Raw genomic sequence first — 13,409 nt, 5'->3', positions numbered from 1 at the left:
AAGGAAAATTGACTAATTTCCAAAGAATTCACAAACGTTATTGATTATATTTACAAAAAAAAAAAAAAAAAAGAAGAAAAACTAAGCCTAGAATCTTCGTGTATCTTTGGATGGCTTGATATTTTTGAAGAGATAATGAGTTATAGGGGTAGCACTTTCATCTTCTCTCCACATCTAATAGTTTTATCGGCTTCACAAGTTACAAGCCTCGAACCAGCTATGTCATAGGAGAGAGCATAAATCCCAGCTTCACTATCCAACGAGCTAGGTTGAGCAATTGTTTGTGATTGCTGAAAGTTATAAGCAGTCTTCCAATCCCAGAACCATAAAATACCATTGTCACCTCCACTTGACTCGTTCTTCATCATTATTAGCTATTCAATACCTCGTATTTGATAAGTAGGGGCAGTCAGTGTGAGTTTTAACTTAGCAGTTACAACATCTCAAATCTCGATGGTACGATCTACTGAACCAGTACAAAATCACCATGTTACTTGGATCAAATGCAGTAGATGTTACACAACTTAGGTGGCCACTTATGACCGACGTGGTCACTTGATTCCGATTCTTTCCGTAATTACAGAATGTTTAACAATAAGATATTGTCAAGCACTCTAAGCCGTCGGAAACCGCTTAAGAAAGCCGTAGAAGCAGAGGAATTGCGGGAGATGAACGAAAGAAAAGAGAAAAAAGGGGTTGGAAAATGAGTAATTATAGAAAGCGTGTACGGAATAGGATTGATTACTTAAAGTAATATATATTAACCTCATTATCAGCGGCGCGGAGAATTAGAAGTTAATTATCTTCGAATTGTAGCCTCTAAGGATCGATGATTTTTTTCGAGAGATTAACAAAAAAGATATCAGTTATATAATTAATTATAATGTATAGCTTTTAGGTTCATGGCTTAAGCTATATGAATATAAATAGATGTATCAATTTTAAGCGTAATTTAAAAGATAAGATTCTTGAAAACTACACACCACATCTTTAACTCTTGTCTCATCTAACACAATAGCACCAAACCTAGTTATATATGTGTTATGTTAAATTTTTGGAATACACGAAGTAAGGGCAATGGTTGTGAGATGTTTGAAATAAAAACTAATATGTTTGATGGATATTTATTAACTATAAGTCCTATAATCAATGTTTATATGATATATTGATTATATCTAGACATATCAAGCAATAAAATATCTCCGGACAAAGTATGGTTTTTCTTAAATGATATTCAGTTACTAAACTAAAATGTAATAATTTTGTTTAATATGGAGTATAAGAGTGATATAGATACATCATTGATACCTTTTATATCACGCATATAATAGCAACCATTTATAATTGATATGATATATTTCATCCGAATATGATTTATTTTTGCCTATGTTATCCATAATATAGGTCTTATGTGTTATATGTATGTAAGGATTAAAAAATCAAGATATGTTCATAAAATTACAAATTTAATAGAGATGGAAAAAGGGAGGTGACATCTTTTTTTTCTTTCTTTTACTAACAAAGTTGCAACATATTGGCAATATATATGGAATTTTTTTTAGCAGATAAAGAAAAATCGTGGATATTTCTTCAAGCTTTTCCGAGGGGTATTTTCAATTTCTAAATTCTCAAATTTCAATCCAAAGCTTTTATTTGACATTGAGTTTGAAAACAATAATAATCAGATCTCAATAATTTGTTGAAACTGAAATATATCTAAAATTGTAATTAAGGGGGAAAAAGGAAAAGAAAGTATCTACATAACTTAAATTACATGAAATAGCTAGTATGATCTCAATGATTTTATTTGTACGTTTATAAAATCTAAGGATTGTATGTATATATCATTACATATCAAACAATTTTTTGAGAATGATCACACATATTAATTAATTGTGTATCAAATATCAAACAACTTTTACGTCTATCAATAATGTATTGATAATATAGGATATTGAACTTTTCAGGTTTAGTAATTTTGTTGGTCTGGTTATTAGTGAAATATACATACCAAGTATGAAGCTCATAAAGGGCTACACTTCAAAAATTTATGTCATTGAAATCGATTTGTACTGTTGGACAGTGCTAGTTATTGCTTGTTCTACCGGTAGCCTCTCTATGCTGGATGCACCATAGAATCCATGAACTCCCTTCGTTCTCTTCAGAATGAATGCTGCTTCAGCAGGCCCCGATATAGGACCTGAAAGTACCATTACATAATTTTAATATTCAAGTAATTCTTCATCTTTTCATTTTCGTGCATTTCACGAATGAGTAATTACATTCTTATGCACGCAGTTAGCATAAAAAGAAACCATTAAACATAGAGACTTTGTGTACACTTTTGTTGGCTTTTTAACCTAGGAAGGACACGACATGGTGGGCTATTTTTCTTTTATTAAAAATAATAAAATATATAAATATATATCGTGCATATTGTGAAATATTCTACGTAAAAACATCAACATATTAAGTTAAACACCATTAAATTCATTAATTAATTTATGCATGAAGGTTTGGGCGTGAGTGTTTTGAAAGTGGAGAAACGAGGGATATCGTGGCTGTGAGATGTCTGTTTTTGAGGAAAGAAAAGGACAGAGACAATCGTAATAACCCTAAAATGTGGAGTTGATCGTCAGTCTTTGGGCTGGGCTTTTAATGTTAGTTTTAATTAACTTTTTTTCCAGATCTCCAGGTTCAGTGTCTCAGACGTGTCAGGACGTGTCTGAAATTAGAAAAACGATGATAAAATAATTGACACCCCAGCTGATGTGTCAGACACATGTGTCGGACACTGACACTTAGCAGTGTTGGTGCAGCTTTTGAGAGAGAGGAGGGAGATAAAACTCAAATCTTGATAAATCTCAACATAATTTGTCCAATTTTGTTGGAACTGAATCATGAGTTTATTGGCAGTCTACTAAGTTCTTTCAACTCTATTGAATGATTGTACCCTCAGGCAATAGCTCTGAAGTCTAAACTCAACAAGGTTTTCTCCAACATGCACTAGCCTAGCTATGCTAAGACTTCTATCTAAGATTGATCTGCCCAATCATCACCAGTGTATCCTTCAATTATTAGACGAAGATGCTCACAATCTCTCATTTAAGCTATATATACATATACTTTTTGTATTTATCATTTTAGCACTGCAATCTTCCCAGAAGTGGTTCTGAAACTCCTATAGAGAGAGCTGATAGCATTTATTACCAACTGTGGCAATATTTGTATGTTTTACCACATAATCCCAGCTTATAATAGAGTCTCTGTGTTGAGTGTTGGACCAATGGACAGGATTATGAAAGATTCAAACACTTGAGTGCAGTAAAGTAGTTAAGTTGTGAAAGTTAATCAACCATTATTATAGTTCAGAGATGGTACCTCCATGGCAGAGCACTAAAACATTAGAATTGATCCTACGAGCAGCATCTGCTATTGCCTGTACACGGACTACACTTTCCTCCATTGAGAGTGCAGTTTTGGCTCCGATAGATCCAGAGGTAGTGAGTCCCATATGGGCAACTATAATGTCTGCACCGGCCTTTGCCATGTCTAAGGCTTCATCTTCGTTAAAGGCATATGGGGTTGTCAAGAGACCCATTTTGTGGGCCCTCTCAATCATCTTGACCTCCAATCTGATTAAAAAAGATCCATGTAAGATACAATATTGAAGAATGATTTGGGGGTATAATATTTGATTCCATAATATACAGCCTACCCATATCCCATTCCTGTTTCTTCAAGGTTTTGTCTGAAGTTACCATCAAACAATCCAACGGTAGGAAAATTCTGCACTCCAGAGAATCCAATTGACTCCACCTGCTTTAGAATGTAATCCATTCGACGAAATGGATCAGAAGCACATACTCCAGCAAGCACGGGAACTGTCTTCACCACCTACACATATTTATGACACAAGTTTTATATTCATCAGGATTAAGAATGCAAAACTAAAGAAAACTATAAAATATGATATGACATCTAATATAAAAAAATAAAGACAACATTCAAAATACCCAAATAATCTGAATGTACGTTCCAACATTATTGACAAATCAAAAAGGTTAACATCTCTCACTCAGGTTATCTGGAGACTTCCTAATCTACTGATATAAATAATGTTCCACATTCAAGATCTCCACTTCCACTGGGTATATCACAGTGCTTGACTAGAAAAATCCTTTCAAGTAATTTCAATGTCCAATAAATTCCTCCTTTATCGATAAACCGATTTCAGTTCTAGGCAACACAAAATTACTTCCAATGTTCATATATACAGAAATATATTTATACAATTTATTCTTCAAAATTGTATGCTTGCAAAGGGTCGATCAATTTGTAGATACAATTCCTAGAATTAACTTTGTGAATCAGCAGGTGCATAGAAGATAGAACTTACAGGCAATACTTCATTGGCCATTTCAAGCACTATGGCATTAGCATCGGCAAAAGGCAGCAAACCTGCTAAAGAACCCCTCCCAGCCATGCGAAACCGCCCTGAATTGTACACTACTATCAGATCAACACCACCAACTTCTTCAAACTTGGCAGATATCCCAGTGCCTGCACCAGCCCCTATTATGGGAACTCCTTTAAGTATTTGAGCTTTCAAGTTCCCCAATATCATTCGTGTTCTTCGCAAAGTTTCTGTTTATTGACATAATCAGATTAAGCAGCCCAGAAAAACTAATTACCGAAATTGTATGCTTTCTTACACTTAAAGGTCAAGCAAATGACATTGGTAATAACCTGGTCTTGCCTCTGGGAAGTCACTAAGACTGTATGTAATGTTTTCATTGGCAGACAAATTGGACTCAGAAATGAAGTCCTTTCGAAGGTCTCGACTAGTTTCAGCTAAAACAAGTTTTGGGCCACATGAGTCCGTATCTTTTGAAGTAATTTCCAAGAATGAGTTAACCAATACCTCAGCGAACTCAGGATCATTAATATGATAAGGATATACCTTCACCTGTATCATAAAGAGCTTTAAGCTTTACAACACACAGCTGAGGATCGGTCAACAAAGAGAAGAACTCGATAATAATAACTTTACTAGTGAAAGAATACAGAATGGAGAGAATTTCTCAAGAATGGGAGTGTTATTTTTTATATCTTTTCAGAGAGAGTTACAGGGTATTTATAATTAAAAGTAACTGTACATAACTTAACTACCTGCCTATCATTATTTAACTGAATAGCTCGCTGTAGTTCCTCTATAAGAGTAGCAGTAGCCTCAGGATCATAAAATGACTTCCCTTGTGCATCCAGAGCAGATACGCCATTCTGTGGCAGGCAAACACGAACCTTTGCCGATGAATTGTTGATCTTATCAGCTATAAAATGAGCAATTTTTCTGTTCTCTTCCACCGTAGTTCGCATGAGAGAAACCTGAAAAGTTATCAGTTTCCTTGTTCAGTATGAATGAAGAGAAACATAAACGAACTATTTCCAGCTAGCATGGAGACAGGTATGAAAAACTTCAACAAATCTGATCATAAAGAGTAGTGGATGCTAACTTACTGTCCTAAATTGAACAAGAGAGACAAATAGTTAATTTGAGATATTACAATGTCAAAAGTCAATGAAATAAATTGCCAAAAAACAAACAAAACAGAACCTCATAGAAAAATCACCTGTTTATTATGTTCATATATATTCCTTCCGTGAAAATTTGAGGGTATTGTATCTTTGGATCCAAAGTTCACCATATCCACTGCTCCCACACTTAGAACTAATGGGATCTTCTTCTCTATAATGGCATCAAAGCGGGTACTGTCACAAGCCATGACACCTCCTATTAAATAGTCAGCGACCTCTGTGGTTGTGATGTCCAAGACACCCTAGGCGACATATAGAAAGGGAATGTTCAGCCAGAAAAAAATAATATAAAAAAAAATAAAAAAAACCTGTTAATGATCAAGTTATCTCCAATTGGGGGGATGGGATGGGATTACTGACCCTCATGGTTTTCTTTCATCCACTAATAAGACAACATTTTTTGAGAGAGTACAGGTAAACATGTTCGAGTTCAAATGATTTAATAAACAATAAACTTATTTCTTTCACAAAAAAATATATTTATTTTTCAATAATACATAAAACCATTCCCTGCTTACTATTTTATTGTGCATGTAAGTTTTGAGGCAACTTAACCAGCAGCCGACATTGTCAGAGGCAAGGCTCTGGTTTGCAATAATCAACAAGTCAACATGCATTATGTTTTCCTATTTGGCAGTTAACTCACAGATCTTAACATGTAGCCACTTGAAATAAAATAATTCTCTTGATAAAAGCACCTGTATAAATCCCTCTCTGACCAGCGATTCCATTGCTTTCCCTCCAACCCCAGTAGCATGAAAAACAAGGGTTTCGTATCCCTCTTTAAGCAATCGTTCTTTAACAGCATTGACACAGGGAGTCGTAACCCCAAACATCGTTAAACCCACTGTTGGTTTTTCATTGGAATCACAAGAATCTTTCAGCGTCCCAAGTCGTCCAACCACCATTCCAGCAAATGCAGCACCAGCATTGGATAAAATAACCCTACTGACACAATTAATCCCACACACATCCACTATGGACGGGAAAAGTATCACATCAGATGTCCCGATATAAGATTCTGTCTGACCACTCGCAACCGTCGAGACGATAAGCTTAGGTATGCCAATTTGAAGAGATTGTAACGCAGAGGATATGAGAGACGTCCCTCCACTGCCTCCAAGTCCTATAACTCCAGCAATAATCCCATCCTCCTTGGCTTTACTAAGATAAGATTCAAGTGCTTTACTCATTATCGAAATTGCTTTTCCTCGATCATCGGGAAGATGATTTCCAGTGAGATTAGAGCAAGAGAGGACTTCCTCCCTCGACACGAAGAAAAAATCATCCAAACTCTCGATCCCTTTCTGATTACTGGTAGAAACATCAACAATCGTCACTTCAACCTGACATTTCCGTAACCACACGCAGTCAATACAAACAAAACGGAGGGAATCCTTAATCAACAACGAAGATTCTGTTTACAGCCAGATAAAGTGAGAATTATACAAATTTGGAGATCGAAGTAACGTCGTTTAGCTCCAATAGTTTAAACAATCAAAGTTGAAAGCACAACTTGAACCAAATCCACAGAAAACAAGACAATGCATATGAAAAGTTTTTACATAAAGTTGTAGAGGAAAGAGGTTGAAGAAGTGAAACCTTGAAAGAAGAAGAAGCAGTAGAGAAGGAATTGAGGTTGCATCGAACGGAATGGGAAATGAATCGGAGCTCGTCAAGCTTAGTATCGGCCGTCGCGATACAGAAAACTCGGGGAGTTTTGGTTTGAAATGGTGTCGCCATTTTTACGGCTTTTTCGTTCTTGGAGCTTCCAACTACCGACTCAGGTAGGTATACACACTTCAGTATGTGTTGTAAAAGAGAGAAGGGGAAAAGGTTTTAGTTTCTTCCAGAAAAGCAATCGAAAGGGTTTGTTTCCTTTTGTATTCTTCTTTCAAGGATACGCTAAAATATGATTTTCGGCTTTGGGTTGGGTGTCACATAACGTTGTTAACACTGGGAGCCCAAATAGTGGAAGTTGCCAATGATGGCAACGCATGCGCATGTGAGGAAAGTTTCAACTTCTACCATAATCACATTGAGAGTTCTCAACTTCTCATGCAAATTACTTTTGTATGTAAACAACCCCTTTAACCAATGAAATCTTTCCATCCATGTAAGACAACTGCTTTTCCTTCAAAATGTTTTCCTTGCCTTTTGTTTTGGGCCAAAGGCCCAATTCAATCCCAACAGTTTGGACAGTAGCATTGTGTTCAAGATCTTACAAGTTGTGTCAAAATCTTGAATGTTGTATTGTTATTATACTTTTTAATACAAGCTCTATTTGGACAATTCATTTTCATATATGGACCTGATTAAAGAAAAATCACAGTTGGATTACTTCAATTTGGCACAATGAGTTACAAGTTGATAATTGAAAATAACAATAATAAAGGTAATAATTGGTATATGCAATTTTGTGGCTTGATGAGATAGGCAAAAGGTCAAAGTAACTTAAAGGAAAAAGTATTTTTCAAAAAACTATTTTACACAAAGTCTCCTGTTCTTTATTTTTCTAAAAAGTAATTTATTTTTAAATTAAACATTTGAAAATACAATCCACCTCTTTTATGTTTTATGATCGATAAGAAGACTGTTTATTTTTATATCAAATTATTGAGCAGAGAAAGGAAAGAAAAAACAAAGATTAATCTATATTTTCTTTAGACAGAAAAGAATATAGGTTGATTAATATAGAATTAATTTCAACAATAATGTGGATTTGTCCATTATTGGTTTCTTCAAATTTGGAGGCCATTGTTTAATAGAATTACATGTTGTCATTGTATTATATGTAAATTGAAGTGTAGTACTTCCCTATTGACTTTAATTTTTTTTTTCTTTTGTGAAGTCAATTTATTTTATTAACAAGAAGCCACTTAATTAATTTCGTTTTAATCTAATTTATATATTCATATACATAAATTAATATATATTTATTGAGAACCCAAGTGACAATTTTTGTGGTGACATGTGCTTTTGAACCACTCAAATTAATTGACATTGCATTATATTTATCACTTATTACTTGTATTTAATATTTGTCATCATTTTTCAATAATAATTGGATTTATCGTCCTACCCAACTTATACATTTTCTTTTATACTTAATGAAATATATTTGTGTTCTAGTATAAAAAAAGATTCATTTTGTTACTGTAGTTGTTATTGTACTGCATTCATTGCATATATTTATAATGGTAATATTTTTAGGATTAATAATTGGGTGGATACTTTTGAAAGACTAGTAAATGTAGCAAAATTTATAAGTGATCAACTCTATTGCTTAGTGTTATGTTCTACTACCAATGAACTTTAAGAATTGGATATAAAGTTTGTTATATTTATAATTTTTTTTCATTTGGTGGGTAGATGAAGAAAAAATACTTGACAATAATTAATAATTTCACGTGGAAATAAAATTTAGAGTTTAGTATTTATTAATCCATACTTTACCGTTGGAAGAAAAGTTGCATTTTGTCTTAAGATTGTGATATATATGGTTGAAAAAATAATTTAGTGTCTTCCATAAATAATCTCACAAAACAAAAATGGTTTCTTCTTGTATAATAAAACCGTAAGTTTAGTGGGACAAAGTTGTGTTTTCCTCTCAAAATTATAATCTTGCAATTTTAAAAGTTATAATTTGATCGTTAGGACTCCACATCTCAAAATTATAATCCTTCAATAATGAGAAGGCAAATGAAACAAAGAAAATGAAGAAAAATTATTTCTATGATATTTTTCTCAAACTTGAAGGTTAAAAATGTATGTGGAAATGTAATCAATACACTGTTGAATATTAAAGAGAGCCATAGAGATAATTTGAAGTCTTGTCATTCATGTTCAAGAAATAGATATAAGACAGGAATTGCACGACTTTATGTTGTATGTCATCATTAGATCAAAGAAATGCAGTTGGTGAGTTTTTTAGAAAATTAAAAGTTTCAGATGAGTTCTTCTCTTCTACTATTAGAAGATGTGTCAATCTAAAAGGGAGAAAATTACTCTGCCTTAAAAGTCATTACTATCATATTATTATGGAATATTTGTGAACATTTGTTCCCATATGCACTTTACTGATTAAAGAGAGAGGAAATTGGAGACATATTGATTAAATTGAGCAATTTTCTAACATCTTATGATCAAAATCCTATCCTACCTACACGTCTCACATCTCATTCTAAATATATAAAACATCAGTACACTTCCCAATTTACAATATAATGAATTTATGATTGCACCAATATTAATTGATTGTATAAATTAGTTTTAGCCAAAAACAACATAATTAGACATACAAATCGTAATTAAGTTGAAATAAACAATATAGAATAAATCTATTTTAGTAAAACCAAAATCAGAAAAATAAAAGAAAAAATTTGGTCCTTGAAATGACCCAACGTAAAAAGAGAATAATAATAAATATTAAAAAGCAATGCAACTATGGGTCATGAATTAAAAAAAGATGACCACGACGACTCTTAATTTAATTTTAAACAAACTTTTTAAAACTGTCAAATTAAATTGCACAGAAATTTCTACGTGAAAACAACTCGTTTTGCAATGTTTCTCCCAAAGTCATCAATGGTGTCAACCTTGGAAATATAGATGAAAGAAAATTGCTTCTTTTTTTTTTTTTTTTCACATTATTCTACTTTCCTTCCAAAACAGTTTTCCAATTTTACTCATTCTCATATCATTCATATACAAAGATTATTGTTGCAACTATATAAAGATTTAAATATCTCCAAATTCTTTTTTATCAAACAAACTATCTGATGTTTTATTGAATCTCATGAATTATAAACATTCTTAAGCACTTTTATGCCTAAACTACTTGACCTATTTAACATAATTTATTAAAATCCACAAATTTCTTTGATTTGGTATCCAATCCATTCTTATCCAACTTTTTTTTTTATTATTATTATATAAAAAGCCAATTTTGAAAAGATATCGCTCTTTTAGAAAAGAAAAAGAAATAGTTCTTTTGTAAAGAAAAAAGAAAGGAAAAAGAATAAAAATTTGAGTGCTTTTATCAATAAAGGTATAAAATAATAACAATATGAATTTTAGGAATAAACAAACGTAGATTTAGAAAATATAAAACCCTAAACAAAGTCATCTAAACGGGGCAAATATACTATGGTGTATTATATATAATTTTTTTTTAAAAAAAGAATTGACACAAACTTAAAATTTTCATACACTTATTAGATATTTTTATAGAAATTGTCAAAAAGAAAATAGTAAATTTAACAAAATATTTACGGCATATAACAAAAGTTTTAGATTATATCAATAATAGATAGTAATAAAAGTGTATGAGTGGTTATAATTTATAGAATCCAAAATTTTATTATAGTTTATAAATATTTTAATTTATTTTGTTATTTTAAAAAAATTGAGTAATACGTGAACGTGTGAATGTATAAGTATAGTTGAGATTTTTATAGATAGAGAGAGAGGAGTGTATCGTAATGTAGTGAAACTTATTTGAGAAGCAAATTAAGAGTGAGGATGGGGATGGAAACATTGTCTGTTCCACGCTTTGGCACATGTTGTACAAAAATGTAAAACTCTTACTTCTTTTACCGTTTTCAACAAATTATATCTTAAAAAATTACAAAAAAGAAAAAAAATACGATAGAAGGAAAAGAAAAATTGTAGAATAAAGAATACGAAAAGAAGGTCAAACGAAAATATTTTTTAAAAAATTGAAGAAGAAGAAAAAAAGACGATAAATAGTATCGAAATGAAGAAAAAACGGTAGAAAAAAGAGAAGAAAGATAATGAAAGAATAAACGTGAATTTTTTTTTAAATAGTTAGTTTCATCCCTTTCATTGGGTTATATTTATGAAAAATAAAATAAATAAATAAATAAATATAATTTTGTAAGACTAAAAAGAATTAATAGAGAGCACTTAATTAATGTAATCATAATTATGAAGAGCTCACGTAATGGTATAGTTAATATTCATAATTTCCCAAGTGGTGACCGGCCGGATGGAGCACTACAAAACGAGAATCTATTGCTAATGCTAACTACTACAAACATATCTTCCAAATTTTATTCATAAATTATATCTAATTTCTTAATAAATTGGGTCAATATGATCCCCACTATGTTACATTATTACATTAACAAAAATATCATTGCCATACAACTTCTAATCTTGACCTTCAATTTCAAATTCATTGTTTATGATCGATTGCAAAATTATGAATTGGTCTTCCTACAACCATTAATCAAGAAAAATTTAAAATTACACTTGCAAACATATCTAAACATATCTAATAATCATGTGTCAACACACATAACATAACTACATTAATTATATTTAAGCAACCTCAAATAATAATTTATACTTCTAATTTGATTAAAGAATAGAGCAAGAAGGATAAGTTTCATGGGGTACGATCACATAGGACGATCCATAATAAGGTGGGCAGGGGTAGGGTGGACATGGGCAAGGAGGCGGGTCGGGTTTCTTGTCTACTGGTTTCTTCTCCTCCTGTTTTTTCTCCTCCGGTTTTTTCTCGTCTGGTTTGGGTGGCGGTCCAATGCTCACTACATCGGCGACCTTGCCAGCACAAGCAATCGCCTTTCTTGTACGTTTAACTATCTCAAATGGATCTGCCGTGCCGATCACAGCCAAAGTTCCCTTAGCTTCATCTGTCTCGACCTTGTCGACACCTATAGTTAGTTTACAAAATTCATAAAGAAAATAAAAGATTTATATGGAAGTTAAGGAGTTTAATAATGATATATCCAAAGAAGAAGATGAAGAAAGGTACCTTCAATGGCGGTAACGGCTTTAAGAACTTTGGTTTTGCATTTTTGGCATGCAATATCAAGTTTCATAACGGTTTTAGTTACGGCCATGGGAAATTGGAAAAAGAGTATAATGGAGGATTTCTCTCTGAAATTCTTGTGGAATTGTGTAATGAAATGAAAGCTATTTACATGCTATGACATAACGTGTTTATAAAGCTTCTTCCATGTCCTTTGCTTTGTTGGCATGTGAAAGTTACACCTCCTAATCAATTCATTATGCTGGTAAATGACTCTAATATCATATTAATAATATAATTATTTAACTATTGCAAGATTTTCTTAAAATATATATATACTTTTTATCTTGAGCCGTTGAATTTTACCTTTGAATATAATTTTGTCATTTGTTTTAAAAGTAATCAGGATGTATCCTTGCAAAATAACAATTGAAGTAAAAATTTTATGGAATGGATGGAAATTTAAAATATGGAATGATTACATGCATGTTGATTTTTGTTTGAAATGTTAAAGAATTAGAAAAGTTGAAAGGGTATTATTATTGTGTAAGAGTATATAATTTAGAGTAATTTTAATTGAATAGCGCATATGATGGAGATGGGAGGGAAGTGGGAAGTGGGAAGGGAAGTTGAAGAAGATTATTCAACGGTCAGATAGGTTAGTTGAACCTCTTCCATCAACAAGGATTTTTTATTTGTAGGAATCCAACGGTAGTGGAGAGTCTGACTTTTTTCTATTGATGACTTGAAAGTCAGCGGATGTTGCACCAATCGTTAATTGAAAGAAACTTCTCCCTCAATCTGAAAAACAAACAAATAAATCAATTCATCTTATTTCTTTGCTAAGTAATTGCTCCAAATCACACCTTGCCTTTTTTCTTTCTTTCTTTACTTTTGTTTCTCTCAACATCCTCCCTTCATCCCAACAAAGCTCGTTTATTTTAACAATACACACACAACCTCATGTGATATGTCACCCTAACTTGATTTACAAGAAGAAATTTTTACGGTT

The 13,409-nt window shown here is 32.3% G+C and overlaps 1 protein-coding gene across 1 annotated transcript; it reads right to left on the bottom strand.

Moving 5' to 3' along the window:
* Window positions 1-1,780: 1,780 nt before the first annotated feature.
* On the bottom strand, window positions 1,781-12,551 carry LOC101205995. The gene is made up of 11 exons (XM_004149943.3): window positions 12,401-12,551; window positions 11,984-12,299; window positions 7,201-7,321; window positions 6,297-6,944; window positions 5,634-5,840; window positions 5,173-5,388; window positions 4,750-4,969; window positions 4,400-4,647; window positions 3,719-3,897; window positions 3,382-3,635; window positions 1,781-2,200 (listed from the first exon to the last, which is right to left on the bottom strand). Exons 1-11 carry the CDS (start codon window positions 12,486-12,488, stop codon window positions 2,049-2,051), a joined length of 2,649 nt encoding a protein of 882 aa, XP_004149991.2. The 5' UTR covers window positions 12,489-12,551; the 3' UTR covers window positions 1,781-2,048.
* Window positions 12,552-13,409: the final 858 nt, after the last annotated feature.

Source organism: Cucumis sativus, chromosome 6 (genome assembly GCF_000004075.3).
Source record: "Cucumis sativus cultivar 9930 chromosome 6, Cucumber_9930_V3, whole genome shotgun sequence".
Taxonomy (NCBI): Eukaryota; Viridiplantae; Streptophyta; class Magnoliopsida; order Cucurbitales; family Cucurbitaceae; genus Cucumis; species Cucumis sativus.
The sequence above is the reverse complement of the archived record's forward strand: the minus strand, read 5'-3'. Positions and strand labels throughout refer to the sequence as shown.

Excerpts from the sequence above, each read along its gene's own strand:
- LOC101205995 (XM_004149943.3), bottom strand. The coding sequence starts at position 12,488 with ATGGCCGTAACTAAAACCGTTATGAAACTTGATATTGCATGCCAAAAA. Across the intron at positions 5,389-5,633 it reads TATATGAACATAATAAACAG|GTTTCTCTCATGCGAACTAC; the intron begins GTGATTTTTCTA and ends ATAACTTTTCAG. Across the intron at positions 4,970-5,172 it reads AGTTAAATAATGATAGGCAG|GTGAAGGTATATCCTTATCA; the intron begins GTAGTTAAGTTA and ends TTTATGATACAG.